The sequence below is a fragment of the Phyllobates terribilis genome, unplaced genomic scaffold (genome assembly GCF_046119375.1).
Source record: "Phyllobates terribilis strain yellow unplaced genomic scaffold, ASM4611937v1 Scaffold_1__5_contigs__length_1240528914, whole genome shotgun sequence".
NCBI lineage: Eukaryota > Metazoa > Chordata > Amphibia > Anura > Dendrobatidae > Phyllobates > Phyllobates terribilis.
The window spans coordinates 322101500-322128740 of record NW_027362761.1 but is presented as its reverse complement, the minus strand read 5'-3'; the positions used below and the strand labels follow the sequence as shown (position 1 = coordinate 322128740).

Genomic DNA, 27241 nt, shown 5'->3' with positions numbered 1-27241 from the left:
TACTGACCAAATACTGATAGTGGGGACGTGGCCTTATACTCCCCTATGGTGTGGGTGCCGTTCCAGTGGTATCAGAACTAGATCTCCCTGGGCTTTCATGACATTGGTATTCCCTGCTTTAGATGTAACAGATATTCGGAGGAAGTCAGAGCCACAGCTGCTCTCTCACTTTCTCTGCCATTCTGATTTATCTGAAGGAAGGGAGAGTGAAGTGGCCGCTGTTTGGTTGCTAGGATTGCGTGACACAAAAATTTCAGACTCAGAAAGGGTTGTCCGTGTAGTGGACAACCACTTTAAACAATTTCACAAAATATCCAAGAAATATCCAAGATGACCACTGTTATTTCTTGAACTGCAGCGTATGTAAATGGTGCTTCGAATGGAAAACCTCATTGTGGTTAATTTTTTTGGTAGCAGTCATCAGTATAAACATGGTTCCTGTTTCAGCAAAATTGGACTGCATAGATGGGTCAGGCAAGGACAGATAAGCGCTCTTAAAACACCACTGGTGTTACATACTGGTTATATACTGCTTGGGAGAGTGACACCTGTATGCCTCATATCAGATGCCTTGTTGATGATAAATCATCTTTTATCACTTTATGTAAATGACCTCTTCCAGGCTCTGGGGAGGAGGCTGCCTGGAAGATAACGCTGCCTCCAGAGCTTATTATACATGAAGGAGGAGTTACCAGTGAGACAAGTAACGAACCCAGAACGGGAGAACTGAAATTTTGCTTCTCGCAAACACATTTTTTGCAGCTCTTGAGCTCTTCTGTATTGTAACAATATTACAGCCCTGTCTGCCTGTGAGCTGGAGGCTAAGAGGAGCCTGCAGATGTGTCAGGTATAATCACACACAGCTCTGCAGTGAGACCAGGAGAGCAGAGGGCGGCCATTACACATCACACTGGTAACCATTACACACAACACTGGTAACCTCATCAGGAGCATGCCCAGGCATTGTAGGGAGGTCATACACAATACTGAGCCTCATTTTGACTTGTTTTAAGGACATTACATCAAAGTTGGATCTGCCTGTAGTGTGTTTTCCACTTTAATTTTGGGGGTGACTCCAAATCCAGGCCTCCATTGGTTAATACATTTGATTTCCATTGATGATTTTTGTGTGATTTTGTTGTCCGCACATTCAACTTTGTACAGAACAAAGTATTCAATGAGAATATTTCATTCATTCAGATCTAGGATGTGTTATTTCAGTGTTCCCTTTATTTTTTTGAGCAGTGTATGTTAGACAGTGGGTACCAGAACTGGTGATTTGTGCCCCTAGTTCTCCTTTGGTGGCAAACTGCAGTAGGAAGGAGTTGCATAGCGAAGATGGCTGAGCACTGTGCTGGACTATTAGTCAGGGGCATAGACTTGTACATACATGATCGGCCACTCCATTCAGCTCCTCCTGGCCACAACTTTGTGACCAAGAACAATGGACCAAGGCCATCAATGTAGGTGATTGGCAGGGGTCCCAGCAGCCATACTGATTTAACCATTATCGTGTCCAATTGAGGATGCAAGAGATTCCCTTGTACCACACACCACTTCTGTATGTATGGCTATATTGCTCGCTGGCTGTTACCAGTCCACTTGTCACAGGCATATTCCTACATACTGTGCAGTCAGTCCATATATTCATATATTTCTAGAGGAATCTCACAATATTGAGTTCTGAGAAAACCAGTGTCTTTATGTGGCAGATAGGGCTTTGGGCTGCTCATATGGGAAAGTATAAGGTGTAGACCTCATAGTAATGATGCCAGCGTTGTAACAAAAAGGTGTATGTTTGAGATCTGCTGATCACTGGCAGCACTCCCTGGGTGTGTACTGGATTGCACAGGAGGCAGAGCAGCCGCGTATGGCCCCTGTGTATGGTCCCCATGTGGTGTCCCTGGCCTGTATCAGCAGCCTGTGATCGCGTGTGCCCCCAGTATCGCGATTACTGGCTGTTACTATGTGACCAGTGATCCCGCCTCTAGCACCGGGCTGCGGCCGCCTGCTGGCTCACTACCTGCTTACTCTCCATCTGCGCACAACGGGTTAAGCCTGAAGCCAGATCTAAACTCTAATAAAGTGGCTGACTTCCTCTGGTAATTACAGACTGCCGGAAGTACGTCACTTATCTGCTTTGGGGTTTTTTCTGCTGCACTGTACAATTCAGTGAGGAGAACATTTCCTCCCCCTCCTCCTGTCTCTTTAAGAGCTCCGATCGCTGATCTAACATCTCCCCTATTTGTGTCTGCTTTCAGGATTGGACGATCGGTGACCCGGTGGAGCCGGGGAGGCCAGGGGGTTCCGTCCAGCACCCCATCCGGAGCGAGAATGGAGGGGATTTAAAGAGAGAGAGAGAAGAGCGAGAGAATGGCCCCAGCAGCAGCGGCAGCTCAGGCTCGGCAGCACAGGCTCGGCACTCGGTGTCTGTGATTCGGATCTCGGGCTTCCTCCGCTCTCTGTGTTTATCTGCCGAGATCCATACACCCGGCCGGAGAAAGGAGAGGACTAGGGCTTACATTGGTGGAGGGGGTGTCCTTCTCCCCTCCTTCCCTCCCTCCTAGCAGCACCACAACATGAGGGATTTGTGACTCCCTCCTTCTTCACCAGGATGCTGCTGCCTTTAAAGGTTCTTGGGCTGTGTCTCAGCCATGCAAATGGGAAATATTGTGGTAATTTAATGGCACGGGAAAGTTGCAATACAAGTGGATACTAAGCAGAATTGGATTTGTGTGCAGGAAATATTAATAAATAAACAGTAAGCCTGCATTGCTTGGAGGGATCTGTGGGAAAGAGTACAATTCCTCACTGGATTATTCTCTATTTATACATGGATATTACATTAAATATTTCCTTCATGTAAGTAGCCATTGCATCCAGTTTTCTGTATCAGTTGTGCTTAGTAATTGGATTTGTGGATTCAAGGTCACTCGTTGGAATTTCCCTGTGGATTTATAATTAGCTTATTTGTTATTGAAGGAAGATGGATGTCAAAATAAAACAGCAGAGCAGGAGATCCAGGTCTCAAAGGGACAGGGTGAGGAGAAGAGACCCATCTGTCAGGGATCCCCGAAACCAGAGCCCCTCCTCTGGCTCAGAAGCCGAAAGGGGCCTGGGAAAGGAGAATTCAAATCAGAATGGTAAAAATCCAGCTGCTTCAGCCAGAAATGCCAGACCGCCCAGACGTAAGCGGAGAGAATCCAGTTCTCAGGAGGAGGATATAATTGATGGTTTTGCAATTGCCAGCTTCAATACCCTGGAAGCCTTAGAGGTAAGGACGGGTCATGTCACCTTATTATACTTGATGCCCTGTTTATCTGTCCTTCATATCTCACATTAATCCTTGTGTATGTTGGCAAATGCAACTGTTCTTTGTCTTGTGTTAGCGCATCATTGTGCCCAGAACCGTATCTCTGCTCTCGTTGTGTGATGGGCACTGCTTTTATGTGGACTGACACTTAATACTAGTTTTCTCTAGATGGTAACTGATGTCATTCTGTCACCTGTACAGTAATTAGAGGTTTCCCTGCTCTTGGCTTTACCAATAGGTAGGTGTCAACTGGCACTGTCGGCCTCTGTTTGTTACTGCACATAATAGTTTATTATTATACCCTTACTGGCTTGGAATAACAGATGCAAAGGCATTTTCAAGCATTCTTTTCAGGTGATGGTTATGTTTAGGAACAACAATAATATGTTATATGAAATACAGATGTCATACACCTATATGTTTTTAACAAATGTAGAGTATGCATTATTATTCCCATTTTTTTTGGAGGCTAAAGTCACACCTCCTTTTTAACCTATGATAGGAGGCACTCTCACATGTACCGTTTTTTTCACTAGAAGAAAAACTACAGCATGCTTTTCTTACATTTTTTTTGTGGTAAAATACTGGACACCCAAAGGTGGGTCTATCTGGCTTTGTTTATCTTTGTAATGTGATACATTATTTCTTCCATAAATTTAATTTATCTAACTGCAGGTGTGCTCGTATCCCTAGGCCGGGTTCACATATCCGTGTTGCAGGTGTTAGACTAGGATCACAATGCATATACTGCCCTTCAGTCTCCTGACCCTAAGGCCTCTTTCACACGTTCAGTATTTGGTCAGTATTTTACATCAGTATTTGTAAGCCAAAATCAGGAGTGGAATGAACAGAAGAAAAGTATAATAGAGACACGTGCACCTCTTGTGCATTTTTCACCCACTCCTGGATTTGGCTTATAAACACTGATGTAAAATATTGAACGTGTGCACGTGGCCTAATTCAACAGCCTCATTGGAATACATGAGGCTGGCAAGTTCTGGTCAGGAGATCCGCAGCCAGTCCCTGTATCATGGTCTGAGTATAGACCATGGGGACATAGATGTTATTATCAGTCATACATGTAATTATGGTTACATCCTGGAAGGGCACTGTTAGTCGTTTCATCAAAAACTACAGATCCAGTGATGTCACAGGCAATGTGCAAGGACCAGACTCAGTACAGTAACCCAGACCAATGTGTGGCTTGTGACTGAGGATATGCTATACATTGGGGGTGTATAGAGAAGCCCATGTGACTGGTGTATGTGCTGTCACTGGAAGATAGAAGGATGGGCATGATCATTTGACCACAAATAGAAGCAGTCTAAAGAGGGCTTGCTAACTAGAATTAAATGGTTTAAAAAATAGAGGTTGGGAGAAAAAACTCTTTTAAGTACATATTTATTTTCATGACCTGTTATAACATTCAATTCCATACCTCTGGCAATGCAAATGTCCGCCATGTAGATTGATAACCAATCTAGGATAGGGCTATGGATATGATATGCCTGCCATTTATGTCAACCCTTCTCTGAAATGTGTTTCTTACATCATTTACTTGTATTGTGCACCTTTAAATTGGGTCTTAAATGGTTTGTGTCTTCAGATGTTGCTTAGCAACAGGTTACAAATTGTCACCTTGACAGGTCTCGCTGTTTTGTTTTTATTTTAGTTATTTCAGTGATACTTTTTAGTTTAATGATTTTTGGTGAAGGTGATTGAGGACGCTGCATTTATATTAAAAAATAAAATAAAAAATGTGGCTATTGCCTTCTCAATACAAAATCTTCCTATTCTGATTATCCTGCAGTGCATGCTCTATGGATTTAAAAGCAATGGTGTCATCAGTAGTAATTGCCAAGGTGTATTTCATGACACTGGCCGATAACTGCACATATGAGCAAAATGTCGCTGAAACAATGTATACTAATGAGTCTGATCTGATTTTTTTTTTCCTTTTGATAGCACGTAAATAAGATTTTTCATACAATTTTATAGAACAGACTAAAAAGTTAGGCTAGGGCATGGCACATTAATTACTTGAATTAAAATAGTATGGAGTCTGCAATAATTCTCCAACGCTGATGGAAATGAAGAGCGAAATCTGTGCAGCCTGTTATCCCTGTGCCTTTAAGTGCACCTCCAGGGATACTCTCCTGCCCGATTTGACATTGGAAATGGAGAGATGCAACCGCAGGTTATGTCAGTCTCGTGCACAGTTCTTGTTATAGTGTATAGGACGCGTGCACGACACTTGCTAGTGCGTACGGTGTCAGATCGGACAGGAGTATAAGGGACACTGTATATTTGTATCCTTCATGTCCAATATTCTTTCTGATTAGTAAAGTTGGATACACTTTACTGGAAGTTGGTCTTCTGCTGTACAGCGCACACCTGACTCTCCAGTACTTTAAGTCACCATTTCTTAAGTAAACTGCCTTTGCTAAGTAAACAGTACTTGTCTCTACAAAGTAGAGGGGAATGTTTATTTTTATTAAAGCAATTTCTTCTCAGACGGCAAATGGCTCCAGATTTCTCTCTCTCACATTAATCCTTCTGTTTCCTCCCAAGTATTCTCCCTAATATACACAAATTATGTTGGTGTAATTTGCCTCTTTTTTTTCTGTTCCATTTTTTTTTCTCTTGGTTTTGCAGAGACATTATTTTTGGTTTGTTTAGCAGCTTCTCTAATGATGGCCCGAATTTATGATTCTGCCTGCATCAGATTAGAATAGAAATTACAAAGGTTACAAAGTTGCATGTAAAATTGCACCAAAACTTGTGACTTTGTTACTGCACAAAAGTAAATTGTGTGGTCATGCTCCTGTTCAGACAAATTTGAGCCATCCTTGATTTTCACAGTACATGAACGGCCAGTCATCCTAATGAATGCCATATAATGCTATGTTTCCTCTGCAGCGACTGCTGCAGGGAAAATGACTGGCTGGCTGTGGTCTCTCCAGCTAAACCAGCTGTTAGCCTGGGGCATCGGGCGCTCCCATTTTGAAAAGGATTGTCTCAGGTGAAACAACCCCTTTAACGTTTGTTGGGAATAAAGCTATATTATTCTGTACATGCAGGCTTGTGTGCATATATTCTGTTGGTTTTAACAGAACCATTATTATTATTTTTTTTTTGTGTGGCTTTTCTAAGGTGTGAAAGCATAAGAAAAGTGGTTTGTATCATTTTTGCAGCATGACATGAATCCTGTAAGGCTACGTGCCCACTATTCGTTTTTCAAGCGTTTTTACCGCGCAATTTCCGCAGCGAAAACGCTTAAAAAACACTTGGTAATACATGCCCCATGGTCCCCAATGATAATCTGCATGTGCTGTGCACATGCTGTGGAAATTTCCGCTTCGGATTATCATTGCAGAAAAATCCACAGCATGTCCATTAATTTTGCAGACACGTAGCGTAATTGCCGCCATTGACTTGCATTGAATCGCATAACATTCGCATGAGCACATGTGGATATTAAGCAATTCAATGTGCGGATGGTACCCGGGTCTGGAGAAGAGGAGACTCTCCTCCAGACCCAGGTACCATAGAACCTGTAAAAAAAAAAAAAAAAAAAAAAAAGAATTTAAAATAAAAAATAAAGATTATACTTGCCTTCCGATGGCCCCCTGTCTTTTCTCCGCTACGTCCGGTCTGTTGTACAGCTCGCGGTGGTGTGAAAGGACCTTTCATGACGTCATTTAGTCATGTGACGGGTCACGCTACCGCTGACGTTGGCAGGTCCTTTAGTCTACCTCTACCGCAAGCTGCCGGCATGCCGAGACAAGGACACTGGGGGCCATCAGAAGGTAAGTATAATATTTATTTTTTTTACCATTCTTTTACGGTCACACACTATAAATCCATGCCGGTTGCATGGATTTATATAGTGTGACCAAGTGGTCAAGCACTTTCCAAGTGATGCTAAAATCGCTTGGAAAGCGCTTGACAACCCGCATGCGGAAATGCATGTGAAAAACGCTTCACATCCTCTTGTCCCTGGCAGGAAAACGCATGTACAATCCGCATGCGTTTTTTCTGCCAGGGAGATGCAGAAACGCTCATGAAAAATCCTGAGCATTTCCGCATCGTGGGCACATAGCCTTAAACTTCTATTTATATGTTTTGTTCATTTGTAGTTGAGGCTGAAAGCTCATCTACATTTAGGGTAAAGATGTTTAAAGTGGGTTTCCCACGAACAAAAGTTCATTTTAATCAATAGTTTTTGGAATAATAATAACTTCTACAGCTGGATGTGTTTAAATACAATGTGTTCCTGTGCTGAGATAATCTTATAAATGTTCCCCTGCTGTGTACTGTGTAATGTCTGTGTCTGACTGTACAGGGACAGGGTCTGATCACACCACAGCTCCTGGGCAGGAGAGGAAGCAAAAGAGTATACAGACATTACAGCAGGGGATCACAGCTGATTCTTTTTGTGAGGTAAAACATTTCTCTGCCTGTTTTTAAACAATGTTTTACCTCACAGAAAGAATTGGCTGTGATCCTCTGCTGTAAATATCTGTATACTCTTTTTTTTTTTTTTCCTCTCCTCCCCTGCCCAGGAGATGTGGTATGATCAGACCAGACATTTAATTTAAACACATCAAATTATGGAAGTCATTATTATTCCAAGATCTATGATAACCCGCAGCAGAAATTTCCGCAGCATGTGCACAGCACATGCGGATTATCATTGGGGACCATGAGGCACGTATTACCAAGCGTTTTCGCTGCGGAAATTAAGCTGCAAAAACGCTTGAAAAATGCTTAGTGGGCACGCAGCCTTAGAAGCACACAGATTTCTCTGGAATAAGACATCAGATCGCAGATATCAAGATATCATTTTTTTCAGCTTCCTATGACCTGCATGGCAATATGTGGCTTAGGGGCGTTGAGCCAACTGACAGATTCCCTTGTTAAACTCAATATGCAAATTGCCTCTTCAGAGAAAAAGAGGACTTCAACTCTGTAGCACCACCTATTGGAAGCAGCAATCCTATAAGTAAAAATCAACCCTTTAACGAGTCGTGCAATATGACTTAGGATAAAAGCTAAATCAGAATATCAATTTGCAGACAGTGTTTCGGGCTGTTGGCCCTCGTCAGTGCAAAGTATGAGAACTGATTTGGCTGCATGAGAGGCTCTGGACTGAGGTCTAAGGGGTAACGTTTCTCCTTGTGGAGAGTGACATACCGGCTCTGGCATGTCAAGGTAAGGAGGCTTATTCGCCGTGCAATGCTCCTCTGGGAAACGTTACCCCTTAGACCTCAGTCCAGAGCCTCTCATTCTGCCAAATCAGTTCTCATACTTTGCACTGACGAGGGCCAACAGCCCGAAACACTGTCTGCAAATTGAGATTCTGATTTGGATTTTATCCTAAGTCATACTGCACGACTCGTTAAAGGGTTGATTTTGACTTGTAGGATTGCTGCTTCCAATAGGTGGCGCTATAGAGTTCAAGTCCTCTTTTTCTCTGAAGAGGCAATTTGCATATTAAATTTCCCAGAGGAGCATTGCACAGCGAATAAGCCTCCTTACCTTGGCATGCCAGAGCCGGTATGTCACTCTCCACAAGGAGAAACGTTACCTCTTAGACCTTATTAAACTCAGAAATGGATGATAAAAGTAAAGAAATTTGCTGGTGATTCCGAAACAATTGTATAGAAATCCTACAGAGAACAGAGAAGTTGGCTGAAGACAGATTTGACATAGAAAAAATAATTCTACATGTGATTTTGATTACTAATATAACATTTGGACTTAGTTTTAGTCTGCAATTTCCATTCTTTTATTTGGACTCCCTGATATGTAATTTGTGTGTATAGGAAGCTGCTGTCTTCAGCAACTCACAGCTTTATTCCAGTAGTGATTCCTTTATTCCAATAGTGACTTTATGTGCTTTCCTCCCTTTCTGCAGCCTGTTTTTCTGGCCTCACAGAAAATAGAGGTGCTTTCCTGCCTCTCCACACTCTAATCTTCATTGTACAGTTTACTTCACCCTGCTGCTATTTCTAATTCAAATGTTCCCTGACTCTTGTGCATAAATTCACAGCAAAAACATTCTCCTTACTGTTGAATGGAAAGCTGGCTGCGTGGCTTACAGTATTACCACAAAATGTTGCAGATTTCAAATTCCTTGTTAGTGGCTGCATGTTTCATTAGGTAAATAACCGTTTTACACACACTGCATCAGATTTGAAAAGAATCGATTTGAAACCTATGCCATTTTTACAATTTTTGGCTGCTACGTGTTAACGCGCCCTCAAGATCGTTTTTGTCTAATACAATCTGTTGACCAAGCTAAAGTTCCCAACAGTTCCTGAACGTTTGCAGTTGTAAAGGTGTACTGGAATTACAATTCATTCTCTATGGAGGGGAAAGTGATGATAGGAATTTAAAAATTAATTTATTTTTATTACCTAGAAGAGGGGACACACACATTTTCATTATTAGTCAGATGCCTGGTCCTTGCTTTAGACTATGGGCGCTCTTAGCTTTGAGACAGGAATACATGGTTACACAACAGCAGGTCACACTGTATCATCAGTTCTTAAAGGGGTTGTCCACTACTGGAAAACTCTTAACTGCTAGCATGCCCCACAAAAAAGACTATTTTATAAAAAGAAATGCTTGCAAATAAAAATATTGACATGACACAGACATCCGATTATTCAAGAAGGAAACTTTTAATTTGAGTGAACTTCGGTTCAAATTATTCAGCTGAACCTCAGGACATCAAGAGAGGAGAATGGTGATAGCGCTGGATGCATCCTGCAAATAAGTATCTATATCCTTGAATAATAAAGTCCTACATTGTCATTCTAGGATTTAGTGTAAGAAAAAAGTCTCTACTCTCAGACCGGCAGAAAAGGCTGAAGTTAATTGGTGATCAACAGGACAAAATCCTGACCATTTGAAGGAGTCTTCTCTGGTCGAATAAAGCTAACAATGTGATAGTTTGTTCTTGTTCTTACTGGTAAGCGCTGTTGAAAGTATTGGTGTAGACATCAGGTTGGTCTGATCTAAATTCCATTGGAACTGAAAAAAAAAAATGTTGCCAAGCAATGAGCATCACTAATCTGTAGTCTAAAATTTCAGTAAAATGTGAGAAGCTTGTGAAATTCTTGGATCGAGTTCAGCAGTTAAAAAGCCATGCTCCAAATACTTACAAAGTGAATGGAAACATTTTACTCAATGCAAAAATCATAAAACTGGACGTAAATATTTTGGCTAGAAGAGCCTGGTTCTAAGTCTCCTAGACTTACATTGAGAAAGTGACTTCCAGTGCACACCGTTGACGCTGTGTTCCCCAACTAGTCACAATCTTGGTCACGTGATGATGGAGTGGAGGAGAGCGCCTTTGCAAATGGCAGAAAATAGCGACCAGTAAGTATTTGCATACACTCTCTACACACACATTACTAATATGTGTGTTTTCTGATCATCTTTGCTTTCGGCAGTTAGGGTACTTCTGCTGAATAAAGTGATGCTGTTTTGGATCTGGTGATGCTTAGCATCCATTCTTGCTGTAAGTGGCAGAATATCAGCAGAGTGAGTGATTGTAGAGGATTCTATGCTGTTTTGTACACTGCTCAAAAAAATAAAGGGAACACTCAAATAACATATCTTAGATCTGAATGAATGAAATATTCTCATTGAATACTTTGTACAGAACAAAGTTGAATGTGCTGACAACAGAATCACACAAAAATCATCAATGGAAATCAAATTTATTAACCAATGGAGGCCTGGATTTGGGTTAACCCTTAAAATTAAAGTGGAAAAACACACTACAGGCTGATCCAACTTTGATGTAATGTCCTTAAAACAAGTCAAAATGAGGCTCAGTATTGTGTGTGGCCTCCACGTGCCTGTATGACCTCCCTACAACGCCTGGGCATGCTCCTGATGAGGTTGCGGATGGTCTCCTGTGGGATCTCCTCCCAGACCTGGACTAAAGCATCCGCCAACTCCTGGACAGTCTGTGGTGCAACGTGACGTTGGTGGATGGAGCGAGACATGATGTCCCAGATGTGCTCAATCGGATTCAGGTCTAGGGAAGGGGCGGGCCAGTCCATAGCTTCAATGCCTACATCTTGCCGGAACTGCTGACACACTCCAGCCACACGAGGTCTGGCATTGTCCTGCATTAGGAGGAACCCAGGGCCAATCGCACCAGAATATGGTCTCACAAGGGGTCTGAGGATCTCATCTCGGTACCTAATGGCAATCAGGCTACCTCTGGCGAGCACATGGAGGGCTGTGCGGCCCTCCAAAGAAATACCACCCCACACCATTACTGACCCACTGCCCAACCGGTCATGCTGAAGGATGTTGCAGGCAGCAGATCGCTCTCCACGGCGTCTCCAGACTCTGTCACATGTGCTCAGTGTGAACCTGCTTTCATATGTGAAGAGCCCAGGGCGCCAATGGCGACTTTGCCAATCCTGGTGTTCTGTGGCAAATACAAAGCATCCTGCACGGTGTTGGGCTGTGAGCACAACCCCCATCTGTGGACTTCGGGCCCTCATACCACCCTCATGGAGTTGGTTTCTAACAGTTTGTGCTGACACATGCACATTTGTAGCCTGCTGGAGGTCATTTTGCAGGGCTCTGGCAGTGCTCCTCCTGTTTCTCCTTGCACAAAGGCTGAGGTAGCAGTCCTGCTGCTGGGTTGTTGCCCTCCTACGGCCCCCTCCATGTCTCCTGGTGTACTGGCCTGTCTCCTGGTAGCGCCTCCAGCCTCTGGACACTACGCTGACAGACACAGCAAACCTTCTTGCCACAGCTCGCATTGATGTGCCATCCTGGATGAGCTGCACTACCTGAGCAACCTCTGTGGGTTGTAGAGTCCGTCTCATGCTACCACGAATGTGAAAGCACAACCAACATTCAAAAGTGACCAAAACATGAGCCAGAAAGCATTGGTACTGAGATGTGGTCTGTGGTCCCCACCTGCAGAACCACTCCTTTATTGAGTGTGTCTTGATAATTGCCAATAATTTCCATCTATTGTCTATTCCATTTGCACAACAGCATGTGAAATTGATTGTCAATCAGTGGTGCTTCCTAAGTGGACAGTTTGATTTCACAGAAGTTTGTTTTACTTGGTGTTATATTCTGTTGTTTAAGTGTTCCCTTTATTTTTTTGAGCAGTGTATATACATTCTACCTCGAGGCTTAGTAAACCTAGAGTGTCCTCTGCTCATTTTTCCTGGTCCATAAATAATGCGTATAGACGTGAGGAAGGGCAGCTGTACAGCAGCATTTATACTAACCTATAAGAAATATGTCATTTGTGGTGCCGTGACACAATAAGCTAGTATAGTGTAATGTGTCGTTTCTGATGCAATTTATGAACTAAATCTGCTGTATGAAAGGGGCATTGGCAAGGGTTGGCATTGTTAATGTACTCATTAAAAGTGTTTGAAGAGCCAGCCTTGTTTTCCTGGCCCATTTCAGAGTTCCCGTTCTGCCTTCTATTTTTATTTTTAATTGCAGACTTGAGAAAAACATCTAGTTTGACGCTGTAACCACTGAGTTTTGTTTCTGTGCTTCAAGTAGTTCTCCTTTTGTTTTCCATTCACTTTTCCAGCAGTCAATGATTAGGAGAGATTGGCCTTTCTCGGATCTCTTTCTTGCAGTAATTAGAGTGCCTTTTGTTTTTTGTAATTTTTTTTTTTTTTATTTAAAGTGGGATTGTGGAAAACAAAGGCATTTCAAAGGCAGGAGTGTATTATCCTCTAGTAAGTCTCTTGTACCAGTACTGAAAAGAAATGTAAATAATAGGCCATAATAATACCTTCCACTTGTGCTGTGTGATCATCCATCTCTCTTCTACCTGCCAATGTTTTCCTGCTCATGTTGACAACATAGAATTGTGAAATCCAGAGAAGTGTCGCCACTTTTGTAAATGGACAAATGCTGTAATCTGCTTTCTCTGTCAATCCAATAGACAGTAAATGGATCATAAGTTGAGCATGCGCACCTCTGCTCCATTTAAAACAAGGCTCTGCAGAGCCCCATTCCCATTTGGATAAGGGATAACTTTTTATTTTGGGAACAACTCTTTAAGATGCAGCAACTGTTGAGAATTAAAGCTTCATGTTCTTGTAGAAAACATAGTGTAGGTCTGCTCAACCTGAAATTGTTCTGTCTGAAGCAGATGTTGGTTGTTCACCTGCCATTAAAGAGATCTGAAATGTTCTTGGGCGTGTTTATTGGCTGTGGAGATGGTTCCTTTCTCAGAAGGAAATAGGAGCGCAGAAGAAATTCTCTAGAGTCTTGAGTTATTTATATTTCAGAGTTCAGCGTAATTTCTGTGAATATTTACCTGTCATCATGGTGTCTGAAGTCAATGCTGCAGTATAAGACATCTGCTGGAATTTACCATTTCTGTTACATGGCAACTAAGGGTCACCATTATCCTCTGTGATCTGCGACACCCGACTTTCAGTCATTTAGGACTACTTCGATGTAATGATATTTTAGTCTGGTTTCAGCAAAATGTGTGGTGGCCAGGAGTCCAGCTAAAGTTCCTCAATGGCTTAGATTTACTCCTTGGGAGAATCAAAATGGGTTCCCCATTATGATATGGGTGAGTGGATGGAGAATTTTCTTCTACTTCCAGAGTTTTTTTTACTTTTCTGTTTTTATTCTTAGAGGTTGTCCACTACATGGTATACTGCCCCCATCAATTTAAATGCTTACTTCTGCCAATTGTGCCTGTGAGCTGACCGCTGACCCCAGCTGCAGCCTCGGCTGACATCCTCTGATGTCACATCAAGTTCCGGATTCATGCAGACGTGACCCATTCGCAGGCACCCCCCTGATTGTTGGACTTTGGGTGGGGTTTCACCGCACGTCACAGCCCAGCATCCATCGTGCGCTTTCCCTCTGCTTTCATTGGCCGCAAGCGCGCGGTAGATGCTGGCCTCCTGCCAGTACAGAAGAAGCCACCCTGCTGAATTTTAGCATTTTTGTGTATGAGGGAGTGGGGAGAGGAATATAATGTGTGCAAGGGCCTTTCCTTTGTCAATAGGGTCACACAGTCTGACACTGTCAGCACTGACTAGGCAATGCTTATTTGACAAGGAAACTGTGACACACAATTATCAAGTGTATTTCCAGGAGGAATAACAAAGGAACATCAAAACTTCTAACTCAGTAAATGCAATGCCAGTATTAACTAAACAAATGCTGATGGCTCCTCTTTAAAGTGTGACTGGTAGAAGAACACCCCTTGGCTTAGACTTTTGATTATACATAGTGGTACTTTTTGTGTTCATTTGGTTTTGTGTGTGATACCTGGAAGGATGATGTCAGGAGGGATAAGTGTTAGGTTAGTAATGCATGGAGTACGACAATAAAACACTAACTTCAGCAGCCCTAAATGACGAATCCTAAATGACATCTTCACTAACAACCACATCTGAGAGCTGATGAGCCATACTACAAGTGCAAGTTTTACACAAGCTCCATATCCTTTCTATTCAGATAACATTTCTAATCTCTTGTGACAATATTTGGTGAGTCAACGGGATCCCCACTGAAATGAACTCGTGTTGACATTAAACTCGTTTGATCCTGCGTATCGCTGATGTTGCTGGTACATCAGGGCTGACCATGAACAGCAGTGAATCAGATTTTCCAGATCAAATCATTGTCATAGGTAAGTTAGGAAAACAATATTGTTAATTCATTTCACCTACAAATCGCAGGTTACTTCTGCTTCAGTGCTTTATTATCTGTATCAGGCCGTTGGTGCATATGAAGATGTGTATCTAATGAGAATGATTCTCTTTATCTGTGGCAAGATCTGGATAACCTGAGGCCAGCCACAGATGAGAACAGCTTGGGGCTTTGTCAGCGCTTGCATCTGTTTGATGCTGGCTTCTGTTTGTGTAGTGACTAGACTGTTACGAACTTGTATGACTTCCCAGTCTGAAGATGCCATGATTGCTCTGTATATGGCCAAAGTGGTTCCCCTAAATGGGGCTGTTCAGCTAAATCTACAAGAGCAGAGAAGGTGATATAATTATTATTTAGCAATTCATCTTACTCTACAAGAATTCCATTGTCAGTCACTTCACTACTGCTGCTTCTGACCAAAGGTGTTTTTAACAGTTGAACAATTGCAGTTTTCCACTATGATGTTATGTGTTGGTGGGGTATGTGGGCTGCAGCGGAAAACCCCATTATGTTTCTTGAAGTATTGTATTCTAGAGATTTGATATAGTCTTGAAAACTACAGAAATATATATAATCGGGAGAGGAGAGAAGAATCCAGCACATTAGCTTTCTAATGACCGATACTTTTGTTCTCTTGCAGCAGCATTCTCAGAGAGCGCACGGGAGCACTCGGCCTAGCACTGCTGTATGTAGGGCAGTTGGGGAAGATGGTTATTGGCCAAATTGCCAACAGCTATCTAATGTCTATGGAGGACGCTCTAGTGTTTGCATGCAGTACCACAACATGGAAAATAATTATTACACCCAGTCCATTTAAAGGATTTGGACCATCAATGTAAGTCGCCCATCACTTTTACTGATTCCGAGAACATGGCCCTGGAGTTCTCCGTTTGAATGGAATGATGGCCCCGCATATGCATCACTACTCCATTCTTTGGGACTGTTGGAGATACCCGATCATTGTATTCGTAGCAGACCATCACTTCCATTTAAATGGAGTAATCTAGAGCACCCCCAACAATCAGAGAGTAGACACCTATCCTCTGGATATTTAAGCACTTTCATTTATGATCCATGCTCTTTAAATTAATGAGCTGTCAGTGTAATGCAGGACAGGTCCACCATTATGCGAGGCGCTCTTTGTGACTGTTCTCGACCATGATCCTTTTTGTACTGTAAAATAATCTAAATGTTACCTTTATATTTACATAGAATATAAAGAGGAAAACTTACGTTAAATTGGTATCCGTTTGACTTATATTTCTGCACGTATCCATTCCTATCCTTTTTTTAACAGGATGCAAAATATGCAGTATGATGTGCTTTTTTTTTTGTCTTCAATGACCAGGCCAAATTTTGAAATCTGACGTGTCACTATGTAGTAATAACTCTAGAATGCTTCAAAATATCCCATTTGATTTTTAGATTTTTTTCGTAACACATTATACTTTAGGTTATGTTCACACATCTTGGTTTTTTCAGCGTTTTTTGATGCGTTTTTTTATGCTAATTTTCGGCTATGTTTTGCAGTACCAGAAAAGTCTGAGATTCCAGAATTCTTAGTTCACACATCATGGATTTTTTTTTTTGTTCAGGATTTTGTGCCTTGCATGGATTTTTGGAAAATAGAGCAGGTCACTTCTTTCAGCATTTTTTCAGTGTTTTTTCACCCATAGGAAGTAATGGGTGGTAAAAAAAAAGCCGAAAAAACGTACCAAAACCGCAGGTAACGTTTTTTCAGTGTTTTTGATGCCAAAAATAGAATGGGTTCTTTTTTTTCCACTGAACTTTATGTAAACAAAAACATTTCTGTTTCCCATATCAGATATGTTAACTGACTATTACTTGCATATCAAAGATGCATTACAAGAGGGGGCACACCTCTGGGACCCTCACCTATAGAAGGGATGCACAACATGAATCACTGCTACCATAAATAAAACGAAGGTAGCCACATTTTACACATAAGTGCTTGCTCAATGAGGGTGTGAGAGTTCCACACATATTAGCAGGCCTTACCACCTCTGCTTGCTGTTTAAAGTGGTCACTTTCAAAGTCATTTCATATCCACAGCTTTCTCTGTTAGGCCATGTTCACTTGATGTGTTCCTAATGTTTGAGGCATTTTTTGTTTGTTCTGTAATTTTCTAAAAACTGTAAAATCACTGCATTTTTGGCGAAAACATGAAAAAAACATTTCAAGTGCATTGTGTGTATTTGTGGCTCACAGCTGTTTGTTAGCTTGATGCATTAGCACCAGGTATAACAAACAGTTATGAAGATCAGGTTATCTAGATGGTGACTTTTGTGAAAACCTCGCACAGAAGGGCAGATATGGATACGCATGTACAATGTACTTGTCATAGGGGCGGAGAGATTTGCTAAGCTTGAGATATGATGAATTTGCCAGTTAGCGATAGTTGCTTGAAGCAGAATACAATAGTGTGATGGGATTGCCTGATGCGAGAATACCAAATGGGGGTAAGGTGGGAACCCCTGGATGGTATACTGCCTTGATGTGATTTATATGGAGGTCCCTGTGACATGCACTTTTTTCCCCTCTCCTCCTGGCGCATGATCAAAGCGCGGCTCACAGGGAGCGCACTTTGTTTCTTCCCCGGCCTGTTTGGCTGAGCACAGTCCACAGTGACTTCCTGGCGCCTGCGCAATAGAGCACTGCTGCACTGTGCCAAGCCAAACAGGCCCAGGAAGAAACAAAGCGCGATTCCTGTGAGACCCGCTTTGCGCATGCGCGGGGAGGTGAGGGGAAAAAAGTGCACGTCACAGTGACCTGTGACGTGCCGGGAGGGGGGGGTGGGGGGATATTGTAAACGTGGACATAGGCGGGGAATTGGTGGAATAATAAGCAGATTGGCAGGGATAGCTTGGCGTCCGGTAGACGCCAAGCCTGTGAAAAGCCGAGAAGATAAAACTATATTTCTCTGCATTTAGACCTCTACTATGGGCCATATATGTATGTATAGATTTACTTTTCTATACTCTGTATGCCCATATTAGAGGTCTGATAGCTCCAAAGTGGTGACAGATTCCCTTTAATAGCCGGTTTACCCAGGTCCACTGTGCTTCAGATGGCACTTAAAGATCTGTAATAGATCATTTAGTGCACACATGTTTACACAGGATGATGCGCGGCCGAGAACTATTATCTTTTGTGCAAACATAAAGGTCTTTTCACCCAACGAATGAGCAAAAATACCTCTATAGACTGCATGATTACCATGAAACCAGCGTTCCTGGAAACGTACCTTTTTTTACTCTGTTTACATGTCCAGTTCACATCCATTTGTACCGGATCTAGTATTCTAAACACTGATCCGTGACAAATGTAGCAAAAACAAATGTATTCATTTTCCATTTTTGATCCCAAAATGGATTCAGAACTAAAAAAATCTCTGCATGATTAGGTCGAATTTGCAGTGGAAATTATTTTGCATCCAGACGTGAATGTGAAGGTTTTTTTTAGTATTACTATTAAAGTTTATATGTAGTTGTTTTTTTTTTTCTGATTATGTAAGTACAAGTCAAAGCCTTTTTTCCTTTTGGTATCTTGTGTCATTGCAGGGATATTTAATGAGCAGTTATTATCAGAAAATTACCTATTGTTTAAATCAGGTCTCTGTGTTAATTTAATTTTTAAAGCAATCAAAGTTTTTTCCCATATCTTTATTAAAGAACTAAATTAATATTCTTACAATTTTCAAACTAGCCACAGGGATTCAGGCTCCTTGTCAGCAGAGGAATGATTATAATGACAGGTAACTCCTATACACAGGGAATAACAAAGGATCCACCAATCACAGCAGGCGATGTCACAGTGGCCTTTTCACACAGGCATTAGATGCTTCCAAACAAAGATAAGGGTGGGAGTCTGTTCATTGTGGGTAATGTACATGTGTTTCCAGAAACAGGACGTCAGAGTCTAAAAAAGCCCCAGTGGCCAGTGTGAAAATTGCTACTTTTTTTTTTTAATGCAGAGAGTGACAGAAAACAAAAAAAGTGCATTTAACACAAAAATATGATTTAAATAATAGGTGGTTTTCGGATGTTGGCTTCCCTTTAACTTGTGTAGGACTCGCTTGTCTAACTAGTCCCTGGGCTTATTTAATAACCTACTGGAAATGGACTGAAAATAATATAACTCAGCAACCCATCTGATATTGCTGTCACCATAGTGTAAATTCACCTAAGCAATTTTTTTATCGTGTTGCTGTAGGTTAAATCATTGTTGATTTTAATTATTTTTTTTTTATTCCAAGTTTTATATGTATTTTAATACTTTTCCATTCATCTAGGACAGGAATGAACTCCTTCACCAGTTATTGAAAACTAGATAGACCCTTCAAGATGTCGGTACACTGTACGCTGATGTATTCATACAATAACACCAGTTAGCAATCATTACGGGCAGGTTTTAGCAATATAATGAAGGAGGGTGACCCGAAGGTCAAAAAAATTAACGATACTGGGTCATCTATGAGTGAAAAAATGTATAAATACCTTTATTAATATCATGATTACAGGCAGGTAGAATAAAGTGCGTCAGACAAATAAATAAAAACAACACCTAAGGTTCTCATAATGGCAGGTACTTGATTAATATATTAAATATAGGAACATGCAAAGGGTATACACAGTACACAATATGGTAAATCACGTGCTATCCATAGGCTATGTGGCTACATATCATTGGTTTACATAAATTGTATTATACCATATAACCATAGTAGTATCACCTTTGCATCATATTACCTCAATCACTTAGAGTCCAAACCAGCCATTTAGTGCACCTCCCCCATAAAAACAACACCTAAGGTGCTGGATTAATATATTACATTATTAAATATAGGGACATGCAATGGGTATACACAGTATACAGTGCAAAATGTGATAAATCACGTGCTGTCCATAGGCTATGTGGCTGTATATCATTGGTTTACATAAATTATATTATACCCTATAACCATAGCAGTATAACCATTGTATTATATTACCTCAATCTCTTCGAGTCCAAACCCGCCACGCGGTGCATCCGTGGTATGCATTGCCAAAGCGCTCTAGTCTGGTTTCATCTGTGCATAGAAAGTTTTCCCATGAAGATTATGTTTTTTCCTGTTACCTGTTCCTAATCCTCCTGTGAAGCTCCGCTACAGGCTGAGCTTCATAGGAGAACCGCAATTTCACTATATACTGCAATAATATGCAAGCAGCACCACCACATACCACAGTCATTGCTAGACAGTCAGTTGCCGTGAATATGAGACAGAAATGAACTGTCCAGTCACAAGTGTTTTGCCAGAGAAATGTGCATGCCCATTGACCAGGTTTTCCTGCCAATTGAAAGTACCGTAGATCAGTTCAGCCTTACTATGTGAACTAAGATCTTATAACCCAAGAAATCGCTGTATTATCCACTTTTACCATCTGTCCATGTATTCCACCCGTAGACATCGAGGCTGTCCATTTATTATGGGCACTGCAAAACTGCCATGTAGTAGCATCTAACTTAATTAAGCACTGGAGTCTTTTAATGTTGCATCAGGCATAACATCTAAAATGATTTACTAATGTAATTGAAGTTGTAAAGCGCTCCCATACTTGAGAATTCCAATAAAAACACCACTGTCAGAAGCGTAGCCTCTCTTTAGCAGGGTTATATAAGTGCCTTGTGATTCATTGCAGCCATGCTGTGCTTATCTAAAGAAAACAGCATTTTGTGTTGTGTGGTGCTGAAAGCTCCTCCACTCACCAGCAATTAGCAGAGCTTGGTTAAAAGTTGTTGCTACGCAAAACAGTGTAACATTAGCTTCCCGCAAAGCCTCTCTGCCTCAGACCTGCCCACTAAGCACTTGCTGTGTGGACTATTTAGCAGGAGTTCTCGCACCTATTATTACCGCTGCCTTTCCCCTTTAATCAGTGTTAAAGATTTAGTTTTTATTTTATTTTTAAGCCGGAACACTGGATTGTGCTTACAAACATTGTCAAATTTTCCTTCTGATTTATTTTTCTTGACATTTCATTGATATTACCATAGCCTGTCACAGCCTGGGACTACTGACACCGCTAGAGACTTTCTTCGTAGCAGTCCTAGTCATAACATCCTGATGGCTTTAAATCACTGTGTGTTGTGAGCCTGTAAAGAATCTGTGTTCTGTTATTGCTGTGTGTGTGGTGTGAAAATGTTCTGGTCAGAATGCCAGTTCTGCAAATGGAAACACATGCAGGGCTCTCCTAGAAAGGTTCACTAATAGGCTCACACTGGTATATGCCAGATAAATGAATGGGGCCATTTGGGAACCAATAAAAATAATAGCTAAAAAAATTTTTTTGCAACACTACCAGCTTTTGGTGTGTTGGAAAGTGCTACGTTTTCTCTGGAGACAGTATATTAGTAGTATAATATTGCATAGTGTAAATATAATTGAATAATTGCATTCCATGGTATAAAAATATCAATAAATAGTGGTAATTTATAACGGTTTGTCATTAGCTACTATAACAGTTATGTATGATCTATGTAGCTAAGCGCTTCGTAGCGCATTACTATAGCTGCTTAACGCCTTGTCAGAATTATTCTGAATACGGCATAGAAAAAGTGTTACTTTTTTATGGATAGGGGCCTTCTCTACAAAGCAAGTGTGCACCAGATTCCTACACCGCTACTGGAATCTGATTGCTTGTGGTGTACACCATGCAGTATTTTTTTTTTTTTTTTTTTACATTTTGTATAAAATAACGCAGTAATCTATTTTGTTCCATATACCCACATATATCACCCCCTTTGGATGACAAAAGGGCACATTTTTTTTGCTATTTATTCGACAGGTGAATGGCATGGATGTGTTTTGGTATATGCACCAGGAGTGTTATCAGTGACAAACAGCCATCGCAAACAGTTCTTTATTTGCCCCTTTGTTATCAATTGTGTGTATGTATAATAAGCGCAGAAACACACTCGCCGTCGTCTGTCATTTTCAGCGGCACTACCCTCTGGCGTCACGTGACCTCATTTGCGGAGGTCACTTTTTGAATATTCTCAGTGTAAGTTTATGAGATTCAGAGTTTTGAGTCTCATAGACTTAGGCCCATATTCACACGTTTAATATTTGATCAGTATTTTACATTGGTACCATATTTGTAAGCCAAAATAAAGACTGGAGCAATCAGAGAAAAAGTATAATAGAAACACGTCACCACTTCTGTATTTTTCACCCACTCCTGGGTTTGGCTTATAAATACTGATGTAAAATACTGATCAAATACTGAATTTGTGAACGTTACCGTTCATTGAGAAAGTGACCTCCGCTCCACAGACTAACACTGTGTGATTTTGCAGAACATAGTCACAGATATGATTGTGACACTGGAGTGCCCACTGAAAATGGCAGAAGACGATGACCAGTGAGTATGTCACTGCACTCATTACACATTCTCACATGATTGCCAACAAAGGGGAAAAAAAAAAAATCACTGGAGAGGTCCTTTAAAGGGGTCGTTCCACTAACAAAGAACATTTTAATTAATAGATCTTAGCATACAAATAATTTCCACAATTTGATGTGTTAAACAAATGTTCCTGTGATGAAATAATCTTATTAATGTGCCCCTGCTGTGTCTGACCACGCAGGAACATGGTCCGATCATACCACAGCTCCTGGGCAGGGGAAGAAGCAAAAGAGTATACAGACATTACAGCACGGGATCACAGCTGATTCTTTGTGTGATGTAAAATGAGTTTTTAAATAGGAAGCAGGAAAATGTTTTACCTCACAGAAACCAGCAGCTGTGATCCCATGCTGTAATGTCTGCATACTTTTGCTTCCTCCCCTGCTCAGGAGCTGTGGTTTAATCTGACCCTGTTCCTGTACGGTCAGACACAGCCATTACACAGTACATAGCAGGGGCACATTTATAAGATTATCTCAGCATAGGAACATTTTTTTCTTTAACGCATTCATCCGTAATTGTGAAACTTATTTTCATTCCAAGATCTATTGATTAAAGTGTACTTTTATTCGTGGGAAATCCCTTCAAGGCTTTTCAAATTCAATAGGAACCTAAAGGAAAAATTATATAGGAAGGGTGAACAAAAAATACCACCTCCCAGTTTTTAATCTTCATAAGTGAGCAAAGTATGACAAGCTGGCCTTAAAGGTAGCCTCAAGACCACATAAAGCAACAGGGACTGCCATGATCAGTAACCGCAGTCATGTGTGACTTTACTACTAATCTGTGTAGCTTTGATTTTTGCTGCACTTTTTCTGCTTTTTTTCCATTGTGTGGTTAATTATAATCATCGAATTAGCCTTTTTGATTGGCTCGAGGACTTGAAGAAGGGTTTGCATCTATTCCTCATTCATGAATTTACAGGTTTGCTGCCCTAATAATTGAGCACAGTTCATAAAACAAAACATGACATTTTAAAAGGGTTGTCCACAACTGGTCAACCTCTGCTTAATCCCTTCAAGGCCGTCTTGCGACTGCTGCAGCCTATCAGCGTCCTTTACTCTGCTTACCATTTAATGTTTTGGCAGAGCGGATCTGATCAGAGGCCTCTGATTGGCCGCATGGGTCACATGACACAATGCGGAGAAAAGCAGCACCCACATCAGAGGAATGGCACTGCTGTGGCAGGTGAATATAGATTGTTTTTCTTTTCTATAGTGCCCTGAAGTGATTAAGCAGGGTATCTACAGTAGTGAACAACACCTTTAAATCAACAAGCACTTTGTCCTTGTGATAACAATCAAACCAAACCAATAGAAGCACATATTATTTACCTTTCAACTGAATGAATGAACCAAACCTTTGATTAAGGTGGGTTTACACTTCCCAAATTGCGGAGTTAAATCATAGAATCATAGAATGGTAGAGTTGGAGGGGACCTCCTGGGTCATCTGGTCAAACCCCCTGCTCAAAGCTGGATTCACTAAATCATCTCAGACAGATATCTGTCCAGCCTCTGTTTGAAGACGTCCATTGAAGGGGAACTCACCACCTCTCGTGGCAGCCTGTTCCACTCATTGATCACCCTAACTGTCAAAAAGTTTTTTCTAATATCTAATCTGTGTCTCCTCCCATTCAGTTTCATCCCATTGCTTCTAGTCTTTCCTTGTGCAAATGAGAATAAAGATGATCCTTCTACAATGTGACAGCCCTTGAGATATTTGTAGACAGCTATTACGTCTCCTCTCAGTCTTCTTTTTTGCAAGCTAAACATTCCCAAATCCTGTAACCGTTCCTCATAGGGCATGGTTTGCAGACCGGTCACCATTCTGGTCGCTCTTCTCTGAACTTGCTCCAGTTTGTCAATGTCTTTTTTAAAATGTGGTGCCCAAAACTGAACACAGTATTCCAGATCAGGTCTGACCAAAGAGGAGTAAAGTACGATAATGACTTCACGTGATCTAGACTGTATGCTTCTGTTAAAGCATCCCAGAATTGTATTTGCCTTTTTTTGCTGCTGCATCACACTGTTGACTCATGTTCAGTCTATGATCTATTAGTATACCCAAGTCTTTTTCACATGTACTGTTGCTTAGCTCTATTCCTCCCATTCTGTATATGCTTTTTTCATTTTTATTGCCAAGATGTAGTACTTTGCATTTTTCCCTGTTAAAAACCATTCTGTTGCTACCCACTGTTCCAGTTTATTTAGGTCTTTTTGAATCTTCTCTCTCTCTCTTCTCTAGTGTTAGCTATCCCTCCTAGCTTTGTGTCATCAGCAAATTTAATCAGTTTACCCTCAATTCCTTCATCTAAATCATTGATAAAGATGTTGAACAATACCGGTCCCAGGACAGAGCCCTGTGGTACCCCACTTGAGACATTCATCCAACTTGATGTGAAGCCATTTACGACCACTCTTTGAGTCCGATCACTAAGCCAGTTATAAATCCACCTAACAGTTGCCTTGTCCATTCCATATTTGGTAATTTTTTCAATAAGGATGGTGTGAGATACTTTGTCAAATGCTTTGCTGAAGTCAAGATATACTATATCTACAGCATTTCCCTGATCCACCCAGTCAGTGATTCTGTCATAGAAGGAAATTAAGTTAGTCTGACATGACTTGTTAGTTACAAACCCATGCTGACTCTGGTTAATCACTTCATTCTTATCCAGGTACTTACATACATGTTGTTTAATAATTTGTTCAAAGATCTTTCCTGGTATAGAAGTCAGACTCACCGGCCTATAGTTCCCTGGGTCCACCTTCTTCCCCTTCTTGAAGATAGGAACAACATTTGCTCTTCTCCAGTCTTCTGGGACTTCTCCTGTTCTCCAAGAATTTTCAAAGATTATGGAGAGTGGTTCTAAAATTTCTTCTACGATCTCCTTCAGTACTCTGGGGTGTAATTCATCTGGACCTTGAGACTTGAACTCATTTATGTTAGCTAAATATTCCCTCACAATCTTTCTGTTTACAGATAACCTGGATTCTTCTATTCCTTTAATAAGACAGTGAAGATCAGTTGATGTTACATTTTCTTTCTGAGAGAAAACTGATGCAAAATAGGAATTAAAAAGTTCTCAACATCCTTGCTTACCATTTCTCCATTTTCATCCTGTAAAAATCCTATAGCATCTTTGATTTTTCTTTTACTTTTGACATACCCCCAAAATCCTTGTTTATTGCTTTTGACATCTCTTGCAAGCCTTAATTCATTGTCAGCTTTAGCTAACCTGATACGTGCCCTGCAGGTTCTGCAGACTGCATTATAATCTTTAGATATACCTCCCTCTTTCCATTTGATAAACATTTCTTTCTTTCTTTTTAGCATGTGTTTAAGTTCTGTGTTCATCCATCCTGGTTTCCCTAAATGCTTCCCATTCTTCCTACTTTTTGGGATTGTTAACGATTGTGCTTTGAGAATCTAATTTTTAAAAATGTCCCATCCTTCCTGGACATTTTTGTCCTTAAGGACATCCAGCCCTTGGATCCCTCCTATTCTCTTTCTGAGTCGCTTAAAATCAGCCTTTCTGAAATCTAACCTTGAAGTTTGAGTCTTCACATGTCTTCCTCCTCTAGTTATCCAAAATTCTATAATAGCATGATCGCTGCCTCCTAGCGTCCCAGCCACTTTTACCTCCTCAACCATTTCCTCCCTCTTTATAAGGATTAGATCCAAAGTAGCAAATGAATGCTGATCAGCTACATGTTTGGGCTATTTAGACTGGCAGACCGCAATACCTATGCGCACAGTGTGATCAGCAGTAGAGCGTCTAGTGTGCAGAGACTGCCATTGTTCTCTGCAGCACATGGCTTGTTTACACAGAACGATGTGCTACCAAGACTGATTATTTTTAATCAAGCTTAAAAATAATTTTAAGCGACAAGCTTAATACAATGAGTATTCCTAGAAGCATTCTTACCGTAATTGTGCAGTGTAAAGCTAGCTTTCCACAATCATTTCCATGAATGTTCAGGAACCTCATACATTACCTCTGGATTCTGTGTCCTGTATCTCCACGTTGTACCCGAACGGCCTTTCCATTAGCAGAGGTATATATTTGGCATCCAATGATTAATTTTGTAAGACTAAACCCCTTTGAAATGGTCAACAGTTTTATTGCATGTTTTGCTTGTATTGGACTATGGGGGAAGGGCATTTGGTGTGAGACAGAGATGACAAAACGGTTCAGTTTTTGCAATTTCATGTGAGTTGAATTGCTGTGGCTTTGATGTTGGCTTTTTTTATTTATTTTTAAATTGTATGTATTAATATTGAGTGATTTCCAAGCAGAAGCCACCAGAAAAATGGGCAGAAACTTCTTTCTACCTACTTTGCGGTTTTGAAAGCTTGAAGCAGTTAAAATGTCAAAAACGCTGAACATTTGCATAGCAAGTCTTTTTTACACTGCTGTGCACATGTTCATTCTTTTTGGAGTTCTTTTTTTCTTTTAAGCACTTTTAGGTAGATTTCAGGTGGAATCCGCCTGAAAAAGACGTGTGCACATATCCTAAGGCAATACTCGCATAACGTTTTCCATTACATTCAGTGGCTCTATCTAGATAGAAGGGGGAGGAGCTCTGCCTCTAGCGCCTCCTTACCAATCTACATAGAATTGTATCCGTAGCAGCTGCCATCTCCTATCTCCGTAATGGGAAAGGCTGTCTTCACTGAATACAGATTTTACCTCAGAATTGAGAATTTTGATAATGACTGATCAATTCTGGCAGAGAAAGAAGTAGATTTTTCTGATGAGATAAATT

At 41.0% G+C, this 27241-nt stretch overlaps 1 protein-coding gene across 11 annotated transcripts in view; it reads left to right on the top strand.

Annotated features, from left to right (window-relative positions):
* The window catches only part of FBRSL1 (fibrosin like 1), a 596278-nt gene that overhangs the window by 98633 nt on the left and 470404 nt on the right, over nt 1–27241 (top strand). For 9 of the 11 annotated variants that reach the window (XM_073675957.1, XM_073675948.1, XM_073675979.1 and 6 more), the window contains exon 2: nt 2262–3274. In XM_073675957.1, the coding sequence (XP_073532058.1) occupies nt 2987–3274 (288 nt within the window). In that variant the 5' untranslated portion in view covers nt 2262–2986. Of the gene's footprint in view, nt 1–1987; nt 2173–2261; nt 3275–27241 lie in introns of those variants that run through there. The other 2 variants (XM_073675922.1, XM_073675913.1) reach the window with 2 other exon arrangements.